The sequence below is a fragment of the Vidua macroura genome, chromosome 21, assembly GCF_024509145.1.
Source record: "Vidua macroura isolate BioBank_ID:100142 chromosome 21, ASM2450914v1, whole genome shotgun sequence".
Classification (NCBI taxonomy): domain Eukaryota; kingdom Metazoa; phylum Chordata; class Aves; order Passeriformes; family Viduidae; genus Vidua; species Vidua macroura.
The window spans coordinates 9,588,269-9,611,020 of record NC_071591.1 but is presented as its reverse complement, the minus strand read 5'-3'; the positions used below and the strand labels follow the sequence as shown (position 1 = coordinate 9,611,020).

Sequence of the window (22,752 nt, the reverse complement as noted above, 5' to 3'; positions counted from 1 at the left end):
GGCTGACATCACAGAGGCTCCCCTGGTGATTGCACTGAGCTGTGTCTCCTTCCCCCTCCCCACCACGAGCTGTAACACCATCATGGCAGTCTGCAAGGGAAACAGCCTCTTCCCTCGAAACCCCTACTACATCCCTGGGTGAGTTCATCCAAAACATCCATTTCCAATGCACATGGCTCTGGTTGGGGTCAGGGAGTATTTATGACTCAGGATGTTTTGGGGTTTTTTTAAAGACAATATTCAACATTCCTGTAACCATGCTCTGAAGGACACAGAGCTCCAGGGAAAACAGCACCTTACAGAAGGGCAGAGCTACAGACCATGCCATGGCACGTGGAGAGCAAAGCCAAAATGGTTTTTTCCCCCCTTTTCCCCCATTTATTTTAAGCTGCCAAATCTCAGCAGAGCTACTGTGCAGGGTTTGGCTTCCAAACTCTCTTAATATTTGCAGCAAGGATTTTTGGAAGTCTCCTTTGGCTCAAGGGTTGTACAGCTGTGACACCCTCTGGTCACCAGGCTGTAGCCCTGTCCTGCTGCTGGTTCAGAGACTGGGAAGTCTTGTGATCTGCTCCATAAGTAGTTGGATTTCTTCCCAAAGTTCTTTGTGACGCTCTCCTCTAAAGGCTTGGAAGGAAAAAACCCTGGATATGAGGCAGTGAGTTACAGGGGAGAAGGTAAGATGTGAATGGGAGGAATTTGGGATTTGCTGTGAATTAAGACTTTGTGTGTGGGGTTCTGTGGTGAGACCTGGTCTGGGATGTGTAAAGGGGGTGGGAAGGGACGGGTGGCCCCCTGGGGAAAAGCAGCTGCTGCGGGTGTGAAATCCCTGGGATTAGCCCAGGCTGAGGTGAACCAGGCCGTGAGCCTGGCACAGGGAATGCCAGCCAGGTTCCTGGCACAGGGAATGCCAGCCAGGTCCCGTGGGCAGGGCAGGGCAGGGCTGGGGAGGCAGATCCCCATCGGGAAGCAGATCCCCAGGCACAGGGAGAGGGTGGAGCACCTTTCCTTGAGGCTGCTCCTGCGGTGATGACAGAATCAGCCCTTCCCCTTAGACTGACAGGCAGGATTTTCCATTACTGATCTCTCTACCTTCCCACTTACATAAACTCTGAGCCTGGGGTTTTTTTACTCATTTTTGCATTGGGGCATTCCCTGTGTGCCATCAAAGCTGTTCTGGCAGCATCTTGGGAAAGACGAGGGACAGCAAGGAGGGAGCTGTGGCTGGAATTGCAGCCCCAAAAGCCTCAACACCTTCCCTTGCTCACCCCTGCCTGCCTGCAGCTCCCTCAGGAGCAGCTCCAGGACCCAGGATGGACACAATAGCTGGGGCTGCTTCTCTCCAGAGCTGCTTTAACCTGTGGAGGAGGAGGAGGCAAACCCTGCTGCTGCTTCTGCTGGTGCTGTGCAGGCTTGGGGCACCCCTGAGCCCCCGTGGGTGCTGAGGGTGAGGAGGAGCTGCCTGAAGAGCAGCAGAGCCCTGCACTGGGGTGTCACAGGAAGAGGGTTTGTGTCCAAGATGTCCCCAGGTGTCCCATGTGCTGCACCTGCCTGTGCCTGCAAACCTACAAAGACCAATATGGCAGGCACATTCTTCTCTCTCTCGGGGTTTTTTTCATGGAAAAGCACAGAGAGCAGAAATAGAAATTGTTTTCTCTTTCTTCTCTCTGTGCTCTTCCATGAAAAAATCCCGAGAGAGAGAAGAATGTGCCTGCCACAGACCACAAGAGCACCGAAGCACGTCGTTGTCACTCAGGCCAGGCAGTGGCCACAGCAGGAGTTTGAAAAGCCACCACAGTGCTCAGGGGTACTGGGAAGCCTAATCCCAGCGAGTGGAATGGCTTAGGATAGTCTGGGCGGGCAGAGAAGGGCTCAATCCATGAGTCCTGGGCACAGCCTGGCTCTGCAGAGCTGGGAAGGGTTTGGAGACAAGTGAGGGTGGGCCCAGGGCCAAGGCCTTGCTGGCGACCAGGGAGGCAGAGCAGGTTTGGGTGGCAGCCTGGGAGTGGTGATGGAGGAGATAGGGCTGAGCAAGGGAAGGGTGAGATGGGCTCAGCCTCGGGGTTTCACTGCTCACCAGCTGAGCCCCCCCAAATAAAAAACCCAAAAGGGGGTCCTTCACCAACACCCCAGCACAGGGGCACAAACAGCCCTGCTGAGGCTGATCCCTTCCCCAGGTTTTTCCAGCAGCACTTGTGACTCCCTCTGTGGCAGATCCCTTCTTGTGCACCCAGACAGACTCTCTCAGGTGACCTCGTGTTTAATTGCAGGGGAACAGAGCCCTTTCTCAGCCCAGCCATTATTTTGTCCATGATCAAAATCCCTCCAGCCATCCTGTAATTACTGGGGCTGTGTCATTTGTGCCCTTGTTCAGTTTTATCATCCGTGTTGCAAGACTCATTGAGAATCCCTGGGGATGAGGCACTGAGCTGCTCCAGGAGGAATCCTGCATGCAGAGTGGGGAAACCTGCCAAGAGTAAATGCACAGCTCTGCTCGCTGCTGTTAAAACTATTTGGAAGGGAAAGGACTTACTCATCATCTTATGATCCTCATGCATCATCTGGCTTTATCCCCGGATCCACGCTGGGCTCATTGATGGAATATTTCTGTCTGTCCATTGCAACTGGCTGCTCTACCTTTCTTCAGTGCTGGAATAACATCACCATTAGGAAATCTGAGACTGGAACAGCTCGAGTTTCTGATGGTGACTCGGAGCAGAGCCAGAGCTCCAGCACCTGCCCTGCCCTTGGCCACCAGCAAGTCACAGTGCCCATCCCAGGCACTGGGCAGTGGAGAGATGCCAAAAAACCAGAGCTGTGTTTGTTCCTGGGACTGATCACCTTCCTTGTGCCCCCCCTGTGCCAGGCAGTGCCTGGGTGGGCTCATCAGCCTGGGCCCATTCCTCGCTGTGAGCAGACAGAGGAATTATTCTGATTTTTAAGTTTCAATACTGAACAAGAGACACTGGGATTTTCTCAGTTACAGTGTGTCAGAGCAGAGAGGCACTGCAAAGTTTAAACTGGGGCACGTTGAACTGGAAATGGTATTTTCACTGGGGGATTGTGGATGTTGGTGCTGCCAAAGCCACTGCAGCCCAGGCTGTGCTGGGAGTTTTCCCATCCACAGGTGCTGCTCCCTGACCTCATCCCATGTTTCTCCAAAGGCCTGTGCCTGTACATGCCTGTGAATTGATGAGCCAGTTGTCATGCTGCCAGAGGAGAACATGCATGTGAAACACAGACACTCCCTCCTGGCTCCTGTGTGACCACACGTGTGCTCTTGGTTCTCCCCTGGTGCTGCTGCTCCACCCGGGCTCATCCCATCCATCACCTCCCCTGGGCTCCTGGGCAGGGCCTGTCCAGGGTACAAACACTCTGCAGCAGGCCTGCACTGCCAGAGGGCAGGGCTGGATGGGATTTTGGGAAGAGATTGTTCCCTGGGAGGGTGGGCAGGCCCTGGCACAGGGTGCCCAGAGCAGCTGTGGCTGCTCCTGGATCCCTGGCAGTGCCCAAGGCCAGGCTGGAGCAGCCTGGGATGGTGGAAGGTGTCCCTGCCATGGCAGGGGTGGCACTGAATGGACTTTAAGGTCCTTTCCAGCCCAAACCAGTCAGGGATTCCATGATTACCCCACCAGTGGACATCTCCCATTGCTGATGGCTCCTGTTTGGTTTCCTCCTCAGCTATGGGGGCTACGTTCCTCAGTTCATCTTCAAGTCTGGGGACACCTATGGCAGAACCACCCACAATCTGCTGACAGATCCCAACATCAGGAAGAGCCCTCGCTCCCTGCTGGCACCGCTGGACAACAAGGAAAACCTCCTTGAGTTCCATTACCACATTGAGCACCCAGGTGAGCAAATGGACCCCGCTAACGAGCACAGTGTTAATTACCAGCAGTGGGGTCTGTGCCCACGTGTCCTTGGTAGGCTGCTGGATGAAATGGGATATTTTCCTTCATCACAGCTCTGGTGTAGGAGCTCTGACACCTGGAGAGCAGCAGAGTGAGGTGCTGCAGCTCTTGGCCTCTGCTCATGAGGATGGGGATTCTGGTGTTGTGGGGAGGAGAGTTTCCGTTCCCTGGCTATCTTCAGTTAATGGAGATAAGTGACTTTATGGCATATCAGTAACTCACTCCCCAGTTCTTCCAGAATTCCTGTTGTGGTTTAACCCTGCCTGGCAACTAAGCCCCATACAGCTGCCTGCTCACAAATCCAAACCATTCTATAAAGAGAATTACCTCTACCCCAGTCAAACCCAGCACAATTCCACAGGCTAAAAATCCATCTTTCTGGGGAAGGTCTGGTCTCCTACCTCTGATTCCTTTTTGGCTCACCTGCGTGGTGCACAGCTCCCTCTGCTCTGAGCTCTGACAGCTTGGCCTTGATTCTGCTTCTTGCTGCTCCTCCTCAGCAGAAGGGCTCCTGTGCTTTCCCTTTCCCTCTTTTCCCTCTTTTCCCTTTCCACTTTCCTAACAGGCCCCATCCCCTCCATCAGACACAGACAGGCTCATGTGGATTCCCAACACTGGGAATTTGCAGGAATCTCCTACCAAGTCCCAGCCCTTTGTGCAGGGTGCCTGGTCCCTGCTGAGCAGCCCCAAAGCAGGCACAGCAGAGCTGCCCTGATCAGCCCCTTGGGGATGTGCCATCCTCTGGGGACACATTTGCCACGTCCCATCCCGTGGCTCTTGTGGATGCCCTGGACAGTGGGAGTGAGGTTCCTCCAGGCTGAACACAGGGATAATGTGCCCATGTGAGATCTGGGTCTTTATTTCCCTGGGGATGGCCACACCAAAGTGTTGCTTTCTCATTTCTCACTGGGAATTTGTGCCATGAAGCTTCTTGCAAGCTTGTGGCCTCCCTGCTCCTCCTGGCCCTGTTTTCCATGATCCAGGCCTCCACTGCACACATGGTGTTTACAGGCTTCATTCCTGGAGATTTGAATTTGCATTTCCTTGGTCTAAAATACAGCTTGGACAGACCCAACTAACCAGTTGACCGAGTTGCTCTCTCATTATTTTGGTTCTCTCCTCGTTACCAATGCTGGTGCTCATGTTTGCTGCTCCTTAGTGAGGTCCTGAAGAACCAGCCCTGGCTGTGCTGATAAGGTCACCAATAGCTCCTGCTGTCCAGCTGGGCCTCTGCAATCCCTTAAACCTTGCCCAGGTGCTGCCTGGTGTCCTTCTGGGTGTTTCATGTGATCAAAGAGCTCATGGCAGTGTTGGGCCTGTGGCTGCCTTTAGCAAACTCAGGCTCAAGATTTTTTCTCAAGGTCTGGCTTTGACAAAGTCTCATTGATGGCCACCAAGTACTTTGATTGTTTCTATCAGTTGAATCCCATTTATTTTCTTGCTGGAAGTGCAATCAGGCTCTGCTGTTGAGCATCTCTTCCTTCTGGTGACCTGGAGCTCTGTCAGGGGAATTTAGGCTGGAGAGCAGGAAAGGTTCTTCCCCAGAGGGTGCTGGCACTGCCCAGGCTCCCCAGGGAATGGGCACGGCCCCGAGGCTGCCAGAGCTCCAGGAGCGTTTGGCCAGCGCTGCCAGGGATGCCCAGGGTGGGGTTGTTGGGGGGTCTGGGCAGGGCCGGGGGCTGGGCTGGATCATCCTGGTGAGTCCCTCCAGCTCAGGATATTCTGTGATTCCATGAGATCAGCCAGGGATGTGCTGAATTATCCATCATCCATGCTGCAACTGGTTGTGGCACAGGCAGCAGCTCCTCAGGAACCTGACCTGAAAATGTGGCTATTTCCTCAAATCAAAAGCACTGTGCTCTCCTGGCTTTTCATTTTGTGCTTCACTGTGCAGCCTTTCAGAATCAATCAGTTTGCAAACTCCAGGGTCATAAAAAGCAGCTCACATGGATTTCTCAAATACAGAATAACCCAAGTTTCCTTTTCCTTTGGTTTGTAGGAGAGAGTAGATTCAACATTCTTATTAATAATGAAGTAAAAAATAAACCTGCTTTAAAATTTGCACATTGGATTGAAAAATCATTTGAATCAAGGATTTTTTCTTTATTTTGGTGCCAGCCTGGACACTTGATAATTCAGTTGCATAGAGCATATTATATATGTTTCACAAAGTTGTATACAGAATATATACACATTATTATGTAATTATGGGCAGATTGCACACCTGAATGCCCACAAGAAATTTATACTCGTGCAGAAAAGGGCAGATTTTGCTGATTTCTACAGATTTGCAGAAATCATGGAATCATTCAGCTTGGAAAAACCTCTGAGACTGAGTCCAACACTAATCCAGCACTGCAGATGAACAGACTGTCTGCAGATGGAGCCTCTGCTGGAAGACAGTTCCTCATTCCCTGGGCTCAGCCCTGGGATGCAGATGTGCTCCCAAGGGAGCTCAGAGGAAGGCTGTAATGATCTGGAAAAAAAAAAATGACCTGTGAGCACAAAAATTGAAGGAATTTGGTTTATTTTAAAAAGACAAGGCTGACACAGTAACAGTTTTGCAAGAAGGAAAAGGTGGCTGTGGGGTGGAGGAGTGATTCTCCTCTGGAACTACAGAGGAGGGGGAAAATGAGCTTCACTGCTGGCACAGAGGAAGAGAAAGTGCCTGAGCCAGGGGGTCACACGGGGCTGGGGAGCCACATCAGGGGGGATTTTTAAGGGGAAATCAGAGAAAAGTTTCCAGGCTCAGCTGTCCCTGCAGAATCTCAAAACACACGGCTCTGTCTCTCATTCACAGTAGAGATATATAGCGTTTGCTGGATGCAAGATATTTTTTCCCAGCCAGTGAGCAGCAATGGTGCCAAAGCAAGAATTCCTTGGAGGGGGCTCTGTTTGGGGTGGGCCGACACAGCCACGTGGAGTTAAGGATTGAGGTTTTTTTCCCCCTTTATGGCTTCTTAGCTTGGCTGGTGGTATTTTCCCGTTTAGGTGACAGTTGGAATAAATGTTATTTAACTGGGATTTGTGCCTGTTTTCTGTGCAGGCTGGTTTATTGGTGGGGCTGATGACACAGCCATGGGATGTGCATGGAGTGAATCTTTGTGGTCTCTTCCAAGTCGAGCTGTTCTGATTCTACACCGCCGACCTCCAGGCTCTTTCCCATGGCATGGGGATAACGGGAATCCCTCATCCTCTTCGGGCCACGCCTATCCCCTAACTCAGTGTCTGTCCTTCAGGATATGTCACCTTCCAGCCCATCACAAGCCCTCCTGAAGTGCCCCTGGGGCCGCAGCCGGTGCCCACGCCGGTGCTGGCGGAGCCGATGGTGACGGGCACGGAGCCCGGGCACTGGCGGTGCCCCCCGGGCGCGCCCGGTGCCCGGCAGGCCTGGCTGCCCCCGGAGCCGCTGCGGGGGCTCGCCCTGCACCCCGAGGCCCAGGAGCTGGAGAGGGAGGTGGCCAAGCCACCCCTGGCCGGTGTCCTGGGAAAAGGGACTGGAACGTGCCAGTGTAACTGTGGAGGGAGCAAAACGGTGAGTGGCTCTGGGAGGTGTGAGGAGGGAATTTCACACGGGTGCCAGTGGCTGTTGGGTTAAGCCCTTTTCTGACCCAGAGATGGGGCAACTGAGAGGTGTTTTAAAAATTTCTATTCTATTTTCAGTCTCATGTAAAGGGTGAGACAATACAGATGTTATAATCCACACTATTACATTTAAAGTATTTACAGCATGGTGTGGCTAAAGCTAATAAGCTGAAAACACTTGTAGTGTATTGTAATTAAGAAATAGTTAGCTTCTAATTCTTCTTTAGCCACACCATGCTGTAAATGCTTTAAACCTTCTGATTGTAATAGCATGAATTATAACATCTGTATTGTCTCGCCCTTTAATGAGACTGAAAATAGAATAAAAGTTTTAAAACACCTTTCAGTTACCCCATCTCTGGGTCAGAAAAGGGCTTAATCCAACAAATGGCAAGGGCACAGAGTTAGGAGTTTGTGTAGAGAAAGATCAGACACACAAATGTTTCCAGCAGCAGCAAATCTACTCCATCTTCAGGAAATGGTTTTGATCGTTAATTACGCTTCCCAATCAAAAAGGCTTAATTTCTCCTTTGGGTGGGTTTGGCTTCAATCCCAGCCCCTAAAGTTGTGTCATGCTGTGCTGGGCAGCCAGGCTTGTGCTTCCTTAGGGTGTCCTGGGAGCCCTGATGCTGACTTCCTCCTCCTCCTCCTCCCAAAAAGAGAGCAGTCCCAGCACCTTTGGTTGGATTTCTGACCCTGTATCTGTCCCCACCTGAATTTCCCACCATCATTACCTCTCCCTTGAACACCAGTACTGGGATTTGCCTGTGGAGCTGGGGGCTTTTGAGCATAGCACAGCCAAACATCCCTCCAGACCAAGATGTTTCATGGTTTTTAAAAAATTATTATTATTATATTTGCTATTTTTTAATAAAACATTTATTTTCTCTGGAGCCAGCAACAACCTTTGTCACGTTCCTGCAGCCGTGGCTCTGCAAATCCTCTAAAGGCAGAGATTAGAGGTTTGACGCATGGAGTCAAAAGCTGGCTTGGATGTAAATCCCAAGAAGGGGCATTCCTGCTCCTTGCCCTCAGAAACAGATTTGCACAGGAGCTCAGTGCCCAAAGCTGCCCTTGCTCTCCACAGGGATTTTGTAAACCCTTTCTAGGTCTGCTGCTTGCTCATCTCGTAATTTGACTTTCCCAGAAATGGCTGGGGTAGCTCTGGAGTGAAGCTGGGAAGAACTGGAAGTGGCAGTTGCCATTCCCAGTCCTGGCAGTGATTTAAGCAGCGGAGCCGAGGGGAGAAGCGGGTTTTACTGGTGTTTTATTTTATTTCTCTTTTTGTTTTAAGCAGCTAGAAACCGGAGGTGTGGCACTGCCAGGAGGGGTTGCAACAGCAGATTACCCATTGCCAGTGCTGCCTGTCCCAAATGCCATCCGACAGAAAGTCATTTTAGGTAAAACACAGCGAGGGCACGTGCAGCCCAAGGCCACCTCTGAGGAAATTATGTGACCCTTCTCCCCTTGGGGAAACCTCAGTGGCATTGCCCAGTGGCTCCAGCTTGTTTGGGATGGAAAATATCCCCGCTGCTCTCTCTGCAAGGGCGTTTCTTTGGGATGCTGTCACCCTTTGGGATGCTGTCACCCTTTGGGATGCTGTCACTCTGTGCCCATGGGCAGTGGAAGGGATTCAGGAATCACCTCGGTTCCCTGCAGCTGTGGAGCCAAGCTGCAGAGGGTGAGCAGAGCTGGTCCTTGGGCTCTGCCCCACAATGCCGGGGTGGTTATTCATCTCCTAGAAATCAGATGTTTTCCTGAATCACCAAATCCACACACAGCAGGGTATGGCACCACCATAAAGGCATAAACTCTGTCCTGCAAGGGGTGTTCTGTATCTTCCCCTTGCTCGGGGAGAACATTCCTGTGCAGCAGGAGAGCTGCGATGGGTGATGGGCTGAGCTCCCCTCCCAAGGCTCCAACTGCACTGGGTGGGAACCTTCAGCCTGCACTGCACCAGGGGAATACAGGGATCACAATATTCCAGTTAAAACGAGAGAGTGTCCAGGTTTTAGGGTGCAGAAGACAAATTTCCCTCTCCAAAACATTCCTGTGGAAGGAGGGAGCTTGGGCTGCTTTTAGGTTCTACCTCGCTAGGTTTTGTGTAGTTTTAGAATTTATAAAGTTTCTGTTGTGGGAATTTGTTGGATGGGCAGAGCAGATGAGGAAAAAAGGTTGGACATCCTGTTGTTAGCCCCTGAATGTGTATTAAATTGGGAGAAAACATGAAAGAGCTGTAGATGTAAAAAAAAAAAAAAGGATTAAGAAAATGAAATGGTTCTTCCATGCCACATGCAGAACAACAAAAATCAGTTCAGGCCATTGTGTTTTCCTGGGGAATCATAAGGAAAAAAAACTCTTTCAGATAAGATACCTCACACGTAAGAGTTAATTTTACAATTTAAACAGATTGATTTTTCCTTCCTATACTTGAAGGTTTTATATTCATCCCAGACTCCTCCACTCTCAGAGTGGTTGATCTTTAAATGATCTTTGTCTGTTCTCAAGCAGAAAATGTTCTCTTTTGCCTCCACCCGAAGGGTACACTGGATATATCCCCTGCTCCATGGACAATGTTGGCATGACCTACCTCTTGTCTGTGAAGAAAGCCATGGAGGAGTTTGACCGTCGCCAGGTAGATTATAGATTATTGAAATAACGTGCATAATGCTGATGCTGAATTTTCAGTAGTAGGATTAGAACTGGGTACAAGTACAAGCAAAATCAAATGCTGTTACTTAATATTGAAAAAAACACCAGCAATTAAATTCTGTAACCTGTTTCCTTGGGACATGAAAGGATAGTAAATGAGTTCATAAAAGGATTAAGGAAATATATTGAGGGCTGGGTCAAGAGTGGCTGTTAAAAACGTTGCTCTGGGTGCAGAAATACAGGATGTAACTATCTGCACTTCCCTTATAGAATACATCTCCTCTCTCTGGTTGGCAGTGCTGGTGACTTCCTGTGATATATCATTTATTTGGTTGTAAGGCTTTTTCCTTTCCTAACACAATTTGTCTTAAAGGGATCTCGACCTTCTTTCTCCTCCTTTTGGGAAGGAGGCACAAATATCCCTCCTGAAAAACTGTGTCCCCTTGCTGTAAGAGCTCCCATACAATGACACATAATCCCCCCGGCACGGAAAAGGAGATCCCTCCCGCTGCAGTTGATAGTTTGCATTCAGAGCTACACGTCCCTCCCTGCCCCCGGGATGGCGTGAGATCCTTGGATGCAGGGAGATCCCCGGGGTGCAGTGGGATCCCCGGGGTGCAGCGGGATCCCCGGGGTGCAGCAGCCTCGCTGGTCCAGCAGATCAGCGCATCAAACACAGCTGAGACACCCCAGCCCTTGCTGCTCCCCGGGACACACTGCCGTGCCTCCATCCCCGAGGATATGGGGCTGATGTAGGAAAAACGTCCAAGGCTGAGGGTCCCCAGCTCAGAGAAATCAGCTGGGCAGAAATGAGTCAGCGGGGAGAGCAGCAGGGCAGCGTCGTGCTTTGGATGAGATGCATTTCCCGGCGCTGGCTTCCGTCTCCTTTCCTGCTGCCGTGATTAGGAATTGAAATGGAGCAAACAGAACAAAACCCGGGCATTTATCCCTGAATGTGCTGTTTGCCAAGCCCTCCTGCCCCTGGTGCCTTGGGACACGCCTGCCATGCCGTGAATCAGCCGGGGAGGTGTCCGTCCGCCGCGGGATTCAGCGCAATCCGGGCTGCCGGGGCTCGGCGGCAGCGAGGAGCAGACACGCTGAAGGGAGAATCACACCGCATTTCTAGCTAAGATGGCTTCTGACTTCAGGCCATTAATCTGCTGCCCTAAATCTTTGTTGTCCTCGGTTACAGATGTGCCATGGATCACTGCTCGCTGCCTGCAGCAGGCACAGCAAAAACCCCCTCGAGGAGCCACAGCCTGGGCTCCATCCCAGGCACAAAGGGCTCCGTGGCCCCACGGTGTGCTGGGCTCCGTGACCCACATCCCCTCTCGCATCCCAAGCAAGCTCTGGGGACACCTTTAGGGGTTCTGTGGCTGCAGAGCTATGACACCCAGCTGTGACACCCATCCTGCTGCCCAGCCCCTTGCCTGTGTCCGGCCTCAGAGGGCAGGAGATGATTTGTACTCTTCCTTCAGTTAATACTCCCTAAGCCTTCCTGCTCCGCATGGCCTGGGAATTCCAGGCTATTCCTGTTGGTGGGACTCATGGAAACACAAAGGGGGTCAAACCCAAATAGCCACAGCTCAGGAGCAGGCCTGGCTCCAAGGACAGCAGAGCAGCAGTTCTGGGACCTGGGGATGACCCCCAAGGGAATAAATCTCCACAGCCTGGTCTGCAGGGATCCCAAGGACAGCACCTGGGCCATGCTGTGGGCATGGGGGATGAGCTGGTTAGGACTGCTGCCAACACCTGCCAGGAGAAAAATTTATGGAGTGGGAAAAGGGACAGTGCAATGTAGCTCTTAATTAGAAGATAGCAGGACTGGAAGGAGAATTGCTTTATGTTGGCTTAAATATTTTATATAATGCAGAGTCAAAGCACATGACTTTGGTAAAAATAGTGTGTTTTAAAATAAACCGTTCCATGTTGTTGTAGGGTCTTTTTTGTTTTGTTTTCCAGCTTTTGGAGAGAAATCCACCTTATACGTTGGGCACGAGATTCCCCCTGACACACTGGCCGGACACCAAAATTTACAGCCGTGCTGGACTCATACCCAACTACACAGGCTTTGTACCATGTAAGTTCATCAGCTGAGCGAAAAGGAAAGTCACTAATACTAATTACTGGGTTAAGTAGTGCTGCTACTGGCTGGAGTGGCATAGCAGTGGACAATCACTGAGATGTTCCACATGAGCAGTAGGGTTTTTTGTGGTCTGTGCTGAGGTACTGGAACTCTGCCATGCCCTGGCTGCAGGAGAGCCCAGCATTCCCACTGCCAGCCTCTCCCAGGCTTCACATTTCCAGCCACCATCCCCCGCCAAGGCTCAGTGACATCCCACCTGTCACGTGTCAGGAAAGGGATTTGTTCTAAAAAGCTTGAAGTCTGATAAAAAGGAAAAGGTAGATGGTATGAAGGGGTTGAAAAAGCACAAAATGTGTAGGGAAATGGTTTTAGCCATCAGGACACGTCCTTGCCTGAGCCCTGTGACCTCTTGGGCTGCCTAAAAGGAGAGGTCTGGAGGAATTTTGTGTGTAAGGCAAAGTGTGTCCATGCACCTGAAAGCATTAAGGTATCAGGCTAAAAAAGCTCAACAAATCAGCAACTAATGCTTTGCTGTGTTTGGTCACAGCTCAGTAATGTGGGTAGGAAACCATGGAGCTCACCTGGGAAGAACTGAACTCATTGCTCGTCCTTGCTGCAGTGCAGGGGGGGGAAATGGGAGAAGATATGAACTATGGCAGGATTGAAAGCAGAAAGTGGGAGAACAACTCTCCTGGCAGGGCGGGGCTGTGGCTGATGGGGAGGTTGAGCCCAGAGAGAATGTTGAGTGCAGGTCTGACACTGGCCCCTGCTCTGCAGACATTCCCACTTCCCTGCCCCTGGAGCCACCAGTCAGCACAGTTTTAACTGCTCCAACCAGTCCAGCTCTGGGTGGAGAAAATTAATTAAGGCAGAAAACCTTTAAACAAGAGCAGTTATAATTTAGAACGCTGAACAGAACTTTTTCAGCAGGGAAGGAGCCTGCTCCATCCTGTCCAGCTCCTTGGTTGACAGTTTTGTCACTTGAAGTGACACCAAACATATGAATTGGTTCCATTGTAAAAACCTGCTGTTAATATAGGGTTTTCATGAGACAAACCAGTGTCAGATACTTGACAGGTGTTCAGCTTACCCAAAAAGCAGAGGCTGCATCAACACCTGATTATCAAAACCTCTACTATGATTTTTGAAATCACTGCAGAAGGGCTGTGCACATGGGACAGCTTTGGTGTCACTTGCGACAGTGTGCCCAGCACCCTTGGGCCAGGCCAGGGCTCCCTGCTGGGTTTGTAGTGCTGAGGAGCTGCAGTGGAGCAGCTCAGCTGCTGCAGGAACACCCAGTGCTGGGTGGCAGCTCTGTGGCACCATTTTGTGCCCAGGCAGCTCAAACCTCCTGGGGCCCCTGCTCAGCTCCTGCCAGGCCAGGCTGCACCAGGCCACAGGCAGGTACCTAAATTTAGCTACAGCTTGGAGTTAAATCCACCCTCCCTGTTAGATGTGCCCCCCTCCAGCAGTACCTGATTTAAGAGAACACCAGGCGTCACCTGGCTGAGGGCAGGACAGAAGGGCGGCTGCCGTGGACAAGGGGGCAGTGCTCGTGCCAAGCCCATTGTTTTTGTGTTGCAGACCTGCAGGACACCTGCGGGCTCACTTATGGGGACAGCACACGGGAATCGTACCGGTGTGAACAGAGGAGACGGGGACGTGCACTGTGAAAACTGCTTTAATGGTGCCTGTACAGCATCGGGAGTGACTCAGAAACAGCAATAATAACACAACACAAACAGAACTTTTGAATGAGAGAGTTCATACAACTTTAAACAAAATTTACAGGTGTTCAACTGCATAGCTTTATTCTGCTTCCTCCTCAGCCTCCTCCTCAAACTCTCCCTCCTCCTCAGCTGTAGCATCCTGGTACTGCTGGTACTCAGAGACCAGGTCGTTCATGTTGCTCTCAGCCTCTGTGAACTCCATCTCGTCCATGCCCTCGCCCGTGTACCAGTGCAGGAAGGCCTTTCTGCGGAACATCGCAGTGAACTGCTCAGAAATGCGTTTGAACAGCTCCTGGATGGCCGTGCTGTTGCCAATGAAGGTGGCAGACATTTTGAGGCCGCGAGGTGGAATGTCACAGACTGCTGTCTTAACGTTATTAGGGATCCATTCAACAAAATAGCTGCTATTTTTGTTCTGAACGTTTAGCATTTGCTCATCCACCTCTTTCATGGACATGCGGCCCCTAAAGACAGCGGCCACGGTCAGATAGCGGCCGTGACGAGGGTCACACGCCGCCATCATGTTCTTGGCATCGAACATCTGCTGGGTGAGCTCTGGCACGGTTAGAGCCCGGTACTGCTGGCTCCCACGGCTGGTGAGTGGGGCAAAACCAGGCATGAAAAAGTGCAGACGTGGGAAGGGAACCATGTTCACCGCCAGCTTCCGCAGGTCAGCGTTGAGCTGGCCCGGGAACCGCAGGCAGGTGGTGACACCGCTCATGGTGGCCGAGACGAGGTGGTTCAGATCACCGTAGGTGGGGGTCGTTAACTTCAGTGTTCTGAAGCAAATGTCATAGAGCGCCTCGTTATCGATACAGTACGTCTCGTCCGTATTCTCCACCAGCTGGTGCACTGACAGCGTGGCGTTGTAGGGCTCTACTACAGTATCTGACACTTTAGGGGAGGGCACCACACTGAAAGTATTCATAATTCGGTCTGGGTACTCCTCACGGATTTTGCTGATGAGAAGGGTACCCATGCCAGAGCCTGTGCCACCACCCAGGGAGTGAGTAAGCTGAAAGCCCTGAAGACAATCACAGCTTTCTGCCTCCTTTCTTACAACATCTAGCACAGAATCGACTAATTCAGCACCTTCCGTATAATGGCCCTTTGCCCAGTTGTTTCCTGCTCCGCTCTGACCTGGAAAAGAGCCATTTTCGTATTAGATTACGGTCACTGCTTCCTGCTTATTGCTTGCAAGCAAAGCCTAAGAGCATCAAGCTCCATGAAAGCTTTCATCTTATCGAGCGCAGGGCTGTGGTTTCACACAGGCACCTCTGCAGTGGCTCGCCAGACACAGACAAACATTAATTATCAATGATACAGCAGCCACTCCATTTCTCCCGGTGGCACGCACGGAGGTGGTAACGAAAAACCGAAAAGCAAAGACCTCTGGTGCCACCTCGGAGCTGCTCCCAGCCGCAATCCCTGGCGTGGCTATTCCACGCCAGGATTAGCCCCGTCCGGGCCGGTCCCTCGGAGCATGTGCGGCGGGGCAGCCCCGCAGTGCCCTGCCTGCCCCACCCCGCGGTTCCTCCCGCCCCCGCGCACTCACCGAACACGAAGTTGTCTGGCCTGAATATCTGCCCGAAAGGCCCGGAGCGCACCGAGTCCATGGTGCCGGGCTCCAGGTCCACCAGCACGGCGCGGGGCACGTACTTGCCGCCTGCAACACAGGGAGAGCCATGACTACCGCGCCGGGGGGGCCGTGGGGAGCACGGGGGGGCGGGTCCGGGCCCTACCTGTGGCCTCGTTGTAGTAGACATTGATGCGCTCCAACTGCAGGTCGCTGTCTCCGTGGTAGGTGCCGGTGGGGTCGATACCATGCTCGTCGCTGATCACCTCCCAGAACTGCCGAAGAGAAGCGCGTCAGCGGCGGCCGCGCCGGACCGGGCGCGCTCCCCTCCCGCCCCCGCGCCCTCTTTCCCCGCCCGGACCTTGGCTCCGATCTGGTTCCCGCACTGCCCGGCCTGCAGGTGCACAATCTCCCTCATGATGGCGGCAGCTCAGAGCGCTCTCTACAACCCCAGACTTTCCCCAACCGACTCTGGCTGCGTGAGGCAACCGCCAGCCCTTATATAGCAGCGGAATGCGCGCGCAGCCTTCTTCTCCCCGCCCAAGCGGCCACTCGCAGCAACGATTGGATGCTTATAGCGAGGCTCTACAAATAAGAGAATTTAATTGGCTACGCCGCTGTCACTCAAGCCGACAGCTCTTTTTCGCCCGCCCTCCTGTCTGTTGGCGTTAGTTAGGCAACTGGGAGCCGCGAGTGCCCGCCCCAGCTCGCTCACGGCGTTCCCCATTGGCTCAATTGAATGATTGATGTCGAAGCCGATTGGCTGCCGGCCGTGGGGGATGAGCTAACGCCGTTTGATTGGCGGAGAACGAAGTGCCCTGGTAACCGTCGCAGTGACTCCGCAGCGGGCTCTGGGCGGTGGCCGCCGCAGCCGCCCATTCGCGGACCCGATTGCGCGCTTTGCGCAGCGGAGGCGGCGGCTCCTCCTCACTGCGGGACAGGGCGGGTTCCCCGCGAGTCCCCAGCGCTTCCCCCCCGCCCCTCGCCTCCGCTCCTCCAGGCAGGTCTCCCTCCTTCCTTCCCCGCCCGTCCCCCCGTCCCGCTCCAGCCGGCGCCGCAGCGCCGCGGCGAGTGGGGGAAGGACCCCGCGTGCGCACGCGCGGGCTGCAGCGACATTCCAGCACTTTCTGGCGCGCGGCCCCGGCCCCAGGGTGGCGGGGCCGCGCGCGGGCGTTGTCATGGCGACAGCGCGCGCGGGTGGCGGGAAGGGGCCGGGGCGGGCGGTGTGAGGGGAGTGTGAGGCCTTGGGAGGCTGAGAGGGACTCTGAGGGCTCAGGGAGCCTGGCTCCTGTGAGCCTTTGGGGGACCCTAAAGGCTCAGGGGTTCTGGAAGCTGTGAGAAGACAGTGGGGGCTCGAGCATCTGTGAGGGTTTGGGGGGTGCCATAAGGGCTCGGAGGGCTGTGGAGGAAGTGTGAGGGCTTGAGGGGCTGTGAGGGCAGAGGGGGATCCTGGCAGCTGTGAGGGGCGTGTGGAGGTCTGGGGAGTCCAGCTGCTGTGAGGGCTTAGGGCTGCTCTGAGCCTTGCAGTGGCAGCTCTGTAGAGGCCCCTGTGATGTGAGGGGAAGGCCCCAGTGAGGGCCTCCTGCCTGTGAGGGGATCTGAGGTAGACATTGCTTAGTTATCAAGGCCTCCCCACATGGACACTCCATCCTGGGCTGTGTGTGGGTGCTGTAGCCCTGGTCATAAGGCAGCCAGACGCCCCATGCTGGATAAATACCACCCTCGCCTTTCCTTGTCCATTATTCTACCTCCCAGCTTTGTGAGCACATTGTTGCCCAGACAGTGCATCCATTGGTCATAGTTTTATTAAACATATATGATTATTGTTTCAGCAGAATCTTTTTATGGTTGTATGTATTCATTGTGGTGCCAGCTTGGTTTACAAGTCCCAGCATCTCTTCTTGTTTCATACTGGAGCAAAAACTTGAAAGAGGCTCCTAATGGAGCTCCCAAGGCAGGGAGTCTCATCCTGCTGCCTTGCCGTGGGGTGGGCTGAGGCAAACGCAGCCATGACCTCAATTCTGCTGACACAGACACACAAACGGCTCGTACACATCCTGGAATCTGTGCCTGGATAACAATAATCCAATCCTGTGGCTGGGTCAGGTGAGGAGGAGGTGGCAGGATATAGAAGCCCCATGAAGGCTTTGGCTGGAGGTTGAATGGCCTCTGGTAGTCGGCTTAATACAAAGATTATGAAGATCGATATTTCTGGCATGTAAACAACGTATTCCTGCAGAGGCACTGGAAGGAGTCCAGGAACACTTGGAGCAGCCCAAGGGCATCAGGAGTGACTGAGAGGGTCCTGGGAAGGGCCTGTGTCTGCCTGCTGGGTGTCTGGGGAGACACACACGGCTCATCCCTCACATGCACGGCCGGAATGCAGGAGGTTCATGCAGCTCCCTTTGAGAGAGCTGAGTAACGCTGAGGCATTAGGGTCTAGATTTATTCCTCTAATTACAGGCATTGATTGAATAGTGCTCACGCTGGAATCAGTGGAAAGGGATGGCTTGGCCCGCTCCAGCTCAGAGCAGTCCTCTGACATCACCTTTTTGTTCTCTGTGATGGTGTTTGAGGTGACCAATTCCAAAAAGTGCAGCATCATTTAGATACTAAAGGCAGCCAGGATGAATCTGGGTAAGACTTGCTCAAGGTTTCACACAAGGCTGTGCTAATCAGTAAAGACAGCTTTTCCTGCAGGATGTGATGCCATCTCTTCAGAGTAATGTACAAAAAGAATCCTGGCTTCTTTGTGATTAAAACCAGGGAATGTAGAGTGTGCTGCCTGTGTGGTGCTATCTGGAGGGGTACCTTCAGCATCAATTCTCTTCAGGTGTGCTCAGCACAGCGTTCAGAGGCACGTGTGTTTGGGAAACCCTGGAAAACCTGCTCTGAAACTGAGTGGGGGAGCCACTGCAGGACTTGGGGGAGGTTTTCTGCTACGAGTGCTGCGTAATGCAGATACAGGTTTGGGTTTTTTTCATCCAGGGCCAGAAAGCGAAGGCCTGTGCATTAGTGCCATCCATTTTCTCACTGTATGAGCAATCCTGAGCCTTTGTGCTTCCCACAGCCTCTACTCCAGCCTGCACTGCTTTTCATGTTTGGGAAGCTGCTCTGTAATGTGTGGAGTGAGCAATTGTTGCCACCCCCAGCATTCCCAGAGGGAGTGTGAGAGTGGAAATGCTCTGCTCGGTTAAGGCTCCCATACCTGTCTGCAGAACACCAGCAGGATTGTTCCCAGTGCAGCAGGGCTAGGACCCTATGGAGCAGCTAAACTTTGCTCTTTGATTGAGCTTCTACAGGTTTCCCTAGGCTATTCAGCCACCTGAATATCTAAGGAGGAGATGTTTCAAATTATATGTGCAACATTAATTTTGGCTAATTCTAGCCCAGTCAGTGAGTATTTCTGTTCTTAGCTGCCTGCACATCCACAGGAAATGACAATTCTATCTTACATATTTTTCCATTTTTAAATGGAAGTAAAATGCTAGTACTTCTAAGATGTCTCTGAGAAGGAGCACAGTCAGGATCTCCATGGAGAGCTGCTGGAGCTGCCGACCATGTCAGCCCTGGTATTTCTAATGCTGTGGCAGACCAGCATTAATTAGTGTGTGCCAGGAGGTGAGCTGGCAAGTGCCACAGCAGGCTGTGCCAGAACCCTGGCTCACATGGAGCATTCCTCCCAGGGTGAACCTCTGCATGGAATACTGAGCGTGAGGCAAATTCTGGGACAAAAGCTGCACATTCCATGGTCCTGCCTGAGCAAATGCTGAAGTGCATTTCTAGTGGCCCTTGGTTTAGTGGAGAGGCTGCAGCTTGCCAGAGTACTGAATGCTGGAAGGCATTGGGAAGGCAGAGAAAGGAACAGCACTGAGGTGGGATGCTTGTGGCTCCCACATTGTGTTTTCATTGCAGATATCTGTCTTAGCTGGTATTTAATTACTTTGAAAGCTCTCCTCAAACTCTGCTGCAAATGACAAGCAGTGAGGTTTCACCTCATTTAGGGGTAGATCCCATCTGTAAGTGCTGCATAAATTAATGTGGTAAACATCAGGGCAGTGTTACATGGCCAAAGACCCTGGGTTTAACCCAAAGATAGACACAGGGGAGTTAAAACAAGTTGGAAATTGCACTTGTGTTTTGCTGAATTAGGTATTAGAGTTTTTTAAAACTTACTGCAATTGTTTTGGTTTTTAACTACCTGTATTGCTTTTGGCTTGGAAAAAGATTTTACTGTAAAAAAAATATTTTACTGTAAACACAACTGGTTTGGACAGAGTAGGGAGGGACTTTCTTTTCACTTTTGCATATTGCCTTCCCCTTTTGCTGAACAAGTGTTCTCTGCATGTGTGTACAGAGCTGATCCCTCCCCTCAGCAGGCAGGCACACAGCGACTGTCGTTCCTCTCGGTGCTTAACCAGTGAGATTGCAGCCTGTGTCTCTGAAACAGGATCCAGTCTGAACTGAGCCTCTTCCTGGGGCTGGCAGGAGCCCAGACAGAAATCACAGAACTAATTATGTTTCTGTAGGTAAAAACATGAAGCCCTGAGCTAAGGGAGGGACACTGGAGGATGAGTGTGATGGGAGCTGCCTCCAGAACCAGAGGGTTTTTGGTGTTGGGGTTGTTCCAGGTTTATGGTAACACTGAAGTGAGATGTGGGTACGTGCAGGTGTTTCCTCATTTTTGTCTGATTGTTACTTCTAAGGATAAATGGTCTTGTTTTCCAGAAATTACTGCTGCTGTGATATTGAAGTTATGAAGGTGAGAGGCTGATTCCAGAACCAGTGAGTGAGAGGTGCAATTGTGGGATTCCTGCCTAAGGGAAGTCAGAGTAGCTGAATGGGATCAAGCCACAGACCCACCCAGGCCAGTGTCTTGTCTCTAATGCTCTGCAGCAGTTACCAAAGAGGAACAGGGCAAACAGATATGGATGTGGCAGGTGGTTTGGGCAATTCTTTAGCCACAAGCAAGTAACTTTTTGTTTAATAGCTCCAATGAGTTATTATAAATTTATCTAATCACCTTTTGCAGCTACGTAAACTTTTGGCATAAACATCCTCCTGTCCTGATGAGTCCTGCGGTTTAATTACGATTAGTGTGGAAGAAGAGCTCCTTCCACTTGATTTGATGATTTCCACTGAGTAACTCCATTCACCAGGCCATGAGTCGGTCCTTTCAGAGCTTTCACTCCAGGACTGTTTCACATTTTCTGTGATACTGTGAGACAAGATAATGCTAAACCAGATTTTACTTTGTGTAATGTTTGGCATTAATTGGTGATTTACATCTCCTTCATGTTTGAAACCTGTGAACTTTGAACATTGTTCCCATGAAGGTTCCACAGCTCTGCTGCTGATCCTTGTCCAGTGATAAGCCTGATAGCTGTTGCCTTCTTCTATTTGGAGGATCTGTTTCTCCTGAGACTTTCCACCAAGAAGTGGTGACTAATTCGGTCATGAGGTGCACATATGGTGACACCCCTGCTGTGAACAAAAATAAGTTTTCCTTCACACAGAAGTTGATTTTATCATTCCTCTGTCTCTCTCAAACCTCCTCTTCATTCCCAGGGCACTTGTCTTCCTGGTAGGGATTAGTCTTTCTCCCTCAAGTTTCCAAAAGAGCCTTCATCCATACTCCATGCTAGTGCCTGTCTCCCTGCACAGAGGACTTTTTCCAATGCCATGGCTTCTTAAATCCCTGATTAGAGTGGCTTTCACATCCCACACAGAGAGTTTCCATACTGCAGTGTCTTTGCCCTGCATCCACAGGATGTTCCCAGAGAAGCCTCCCTGCTAACTGATGTCATTTGTGGTGGGAGAAGCTGCTGGCTGTGTCAGAGATTTCCTTAGGCTTTCCAAGGGGTGCTCTGCCAGCCTCCCTCTCGTGACTGATCCCTGGCATTGCACACTACTACTGCAGCAGTTCCTGTTCTGTGTTTATGACTTGAACAGGGATCTGACAGCATCCGACTGCAGGAGGGCTGTGGCTATCTCACATGGAGGGAACCTGGTCACCTCAGTGTACAAGTACACACTGATGTCTGCACTTAGAAAACACCAAAACACTGGCACTTGCCTGGGTTTGATGGCATTGTGGAAGGATTTTTATATTAAGAAAGCTGTGGCAAAAATTGCAGGTTTTCTGATCCCAGTATTCCTTCATGCCTATTTTTCTTCAGTGTGTTCAGAATTAGCTCTTGAAGTAGGAGTGACAGTCCATGAGGTAAGATATAAACATCATATGGCTGCCTGCTTCTCTGGAGAGACACTCAGATACAGGATCAGAGGCAGGGTAGAAGAACAGCATGAAAATATACTGATACTAAATCCAGCCATCCATGAAAGGCATTCCTCTCCTGCTGGGTTTGCTCCATGAGAAGTTGTGGATTCCAAGGCCTCAACTTGGGTCTCTCCTACCACAGGGAGCCTGGATATGTCAGAATGGAAAGAAAGAAACAACTCAGGCCCTGTGGGTACTGCAGAGTGGAACTGCAGGCAACAAACTATTTCCCTCAATATTAATGGGAATTCATTGGGGCAGCTCAGATGGGATGTACTGGTCGAGAATCCATGGTGCTTTGGGATGCCTAAATGACAGTTAAGCCCTAATAGCCAGGAGCAGGTCAGTCACCCTGTTGTGTGTCTGAAGCCAAAATAGAGAAAGTGCTTTCTGGTGTTAAATTTTTTTATCTAATACTTTTTATTTCTTTCTTACTGGTATTTACTGACAGCAGCAGAACTGCAGTTGCACATAAGCAGACTTTATTATCTGCCAGAAGATCTCTTCCATGGCTCAGCCTGAGTGAGAAGCGAGGGCCCTGTATATAAACATAAAGAATTTAAAGACAGTTAGAAAATCTTCATTATTTATCATTTCCACACTTGAATTGTAACCAAAGGCCTGATAGCGTCTTTGTTTCAAAGTGAGTGAGTTCATCTAGAATCTCCTTTTAAGTAGATTTCGACTGTCCAAGCAATCTGGGGATTTATTCTGCAAACTTATTGTGGGGCTGACAGGAAGAAGCTGCTCTATAGAGAGCTGGGAGGAAGTAATATATTAACAGTATTAGTCTCCTTTCTTCTCATAGGTTCCCCATTTTGTTATTTTATACCTTTTTTTATTACCAAAACACCAGTTTTAAAATCCCAATTTATCTTATCATCTAGTAAAATCATCTATAAATGTTTTTTCTGTCAGAAAAAGAAGTCGTCGTG

The 22,752-nt window shown here is 51.2% G+C and overlaps 2 protein-coding genes across 3 annotated transcripts; one reads left to right on the top strand and one right to left on the bottom strand.

The window, feature by feature from the left end:
- The first annotated feature begins 40 nt into the window (after nucleotides 1–40).
- FAM166A (family with sequence similarity 166 member A) lies at nucleotides 41–13,978 on the top strand. 2 transcript variants are annotated; one of them, XM_053996154.1, is made up of 7 exons: nucleotides 41–138; nucleotides 3,679–3,848; nucleotides 7,148–7,443; nucleotides 8,791–8,893; nucleotides 10,034–10,128; nucleotides 12,108–12,225; nucleotides 13,816–13,978. In XM_053996154.1, exons 1-7 carry the CDS (start codon nucleotides 83–85, stop codon nucleotides 13,902–13,904), a joined length of 927 nt encoding a protein of 308 aa, XP_053852129.1. In that variant the 5' UTR covers nucleotides 41–82; the 3' UTR covers nucleotides 13,905–13,978. The 2 variants fall into 2 exon arrangements, with proteins under 2 accessions (XP_053852129.1, XP_053852127.1); XM_053996152.1 differs by having other exon boundaries at nucleotides 8,788–8,893.
- On the bottom strand, nucleotides 13,895–16,019 carry TUBB4B (tubulin beta 4B class IVb). Its single transcript, XM_053996151.1, has 4 exons — nucleotides 15,899–16,019; nucleotides 15,704–15,812; nucleotides 15,517–15,627; nucleotides 13,895–15,101 (listed from the first exon to the last, which is right to left on the bottom strand). The coding sequence occupies exons 1-4, from the start codon at nucleotides 15,953–15,955 to the stop codon at nucleotides 14,041–14,043; spliced, it is 1,338 nt and encodes a 445-aa protein (XP_053852126.1). The 5' UTR covers nucleotides 15,956–16,019; the 3' UTR covers nucleotides 13,895–14,040.
- Nucleotides 16,020–22,752: the final 6,733 nt, after the last annotated feature.

Bases quoted from the DNA above. Each gene is read 5' to 3' on its own strand.
- TUBB4B (XM_053996151.1), bottom strand. From the start codon at position 15,955: ATGAGGGAGATTGTGCACCTGCAGGCCGGGCAGTGCGGGAACCAGATC. The intron at 15,813-15,898 runs GTCCGGGCGGGG...TCTCTTCGGCAG, and splicing joins GGAACCAGATCGGAGCCAAG to TTCTGGGAGGTGATCAGCGA. The intron at 15,102-15,516 runs GTGAGTGCGCGG...GCTCTTTTCCAG, and splicing joins GCCAGACAACTTCGTGTTCG to GTCAGAGCGGAGCAGGAAAC.
- FAM166A (XM_053996152.1), top strand. From the start codon at position 83: ATGGCAGTCTGCAAGGGAAACAGCCTCTTCCCTCGAAACCCCTACTAC. The intron at 8,894-10,033 runs GTAAAACACAGC...CTCCACCCGAAG, and splicing joins CCGACAGAAAGTCATTTTAG to GGTACACTGGATATATCCCC. The intron at 12,226-13,815 runs GTAAGTTCATCA...TTTGTGTTGCAG, and splicing joins CTACACAGGCTTTGTACCAT to ACCTGCAGGACACCTGCGGG.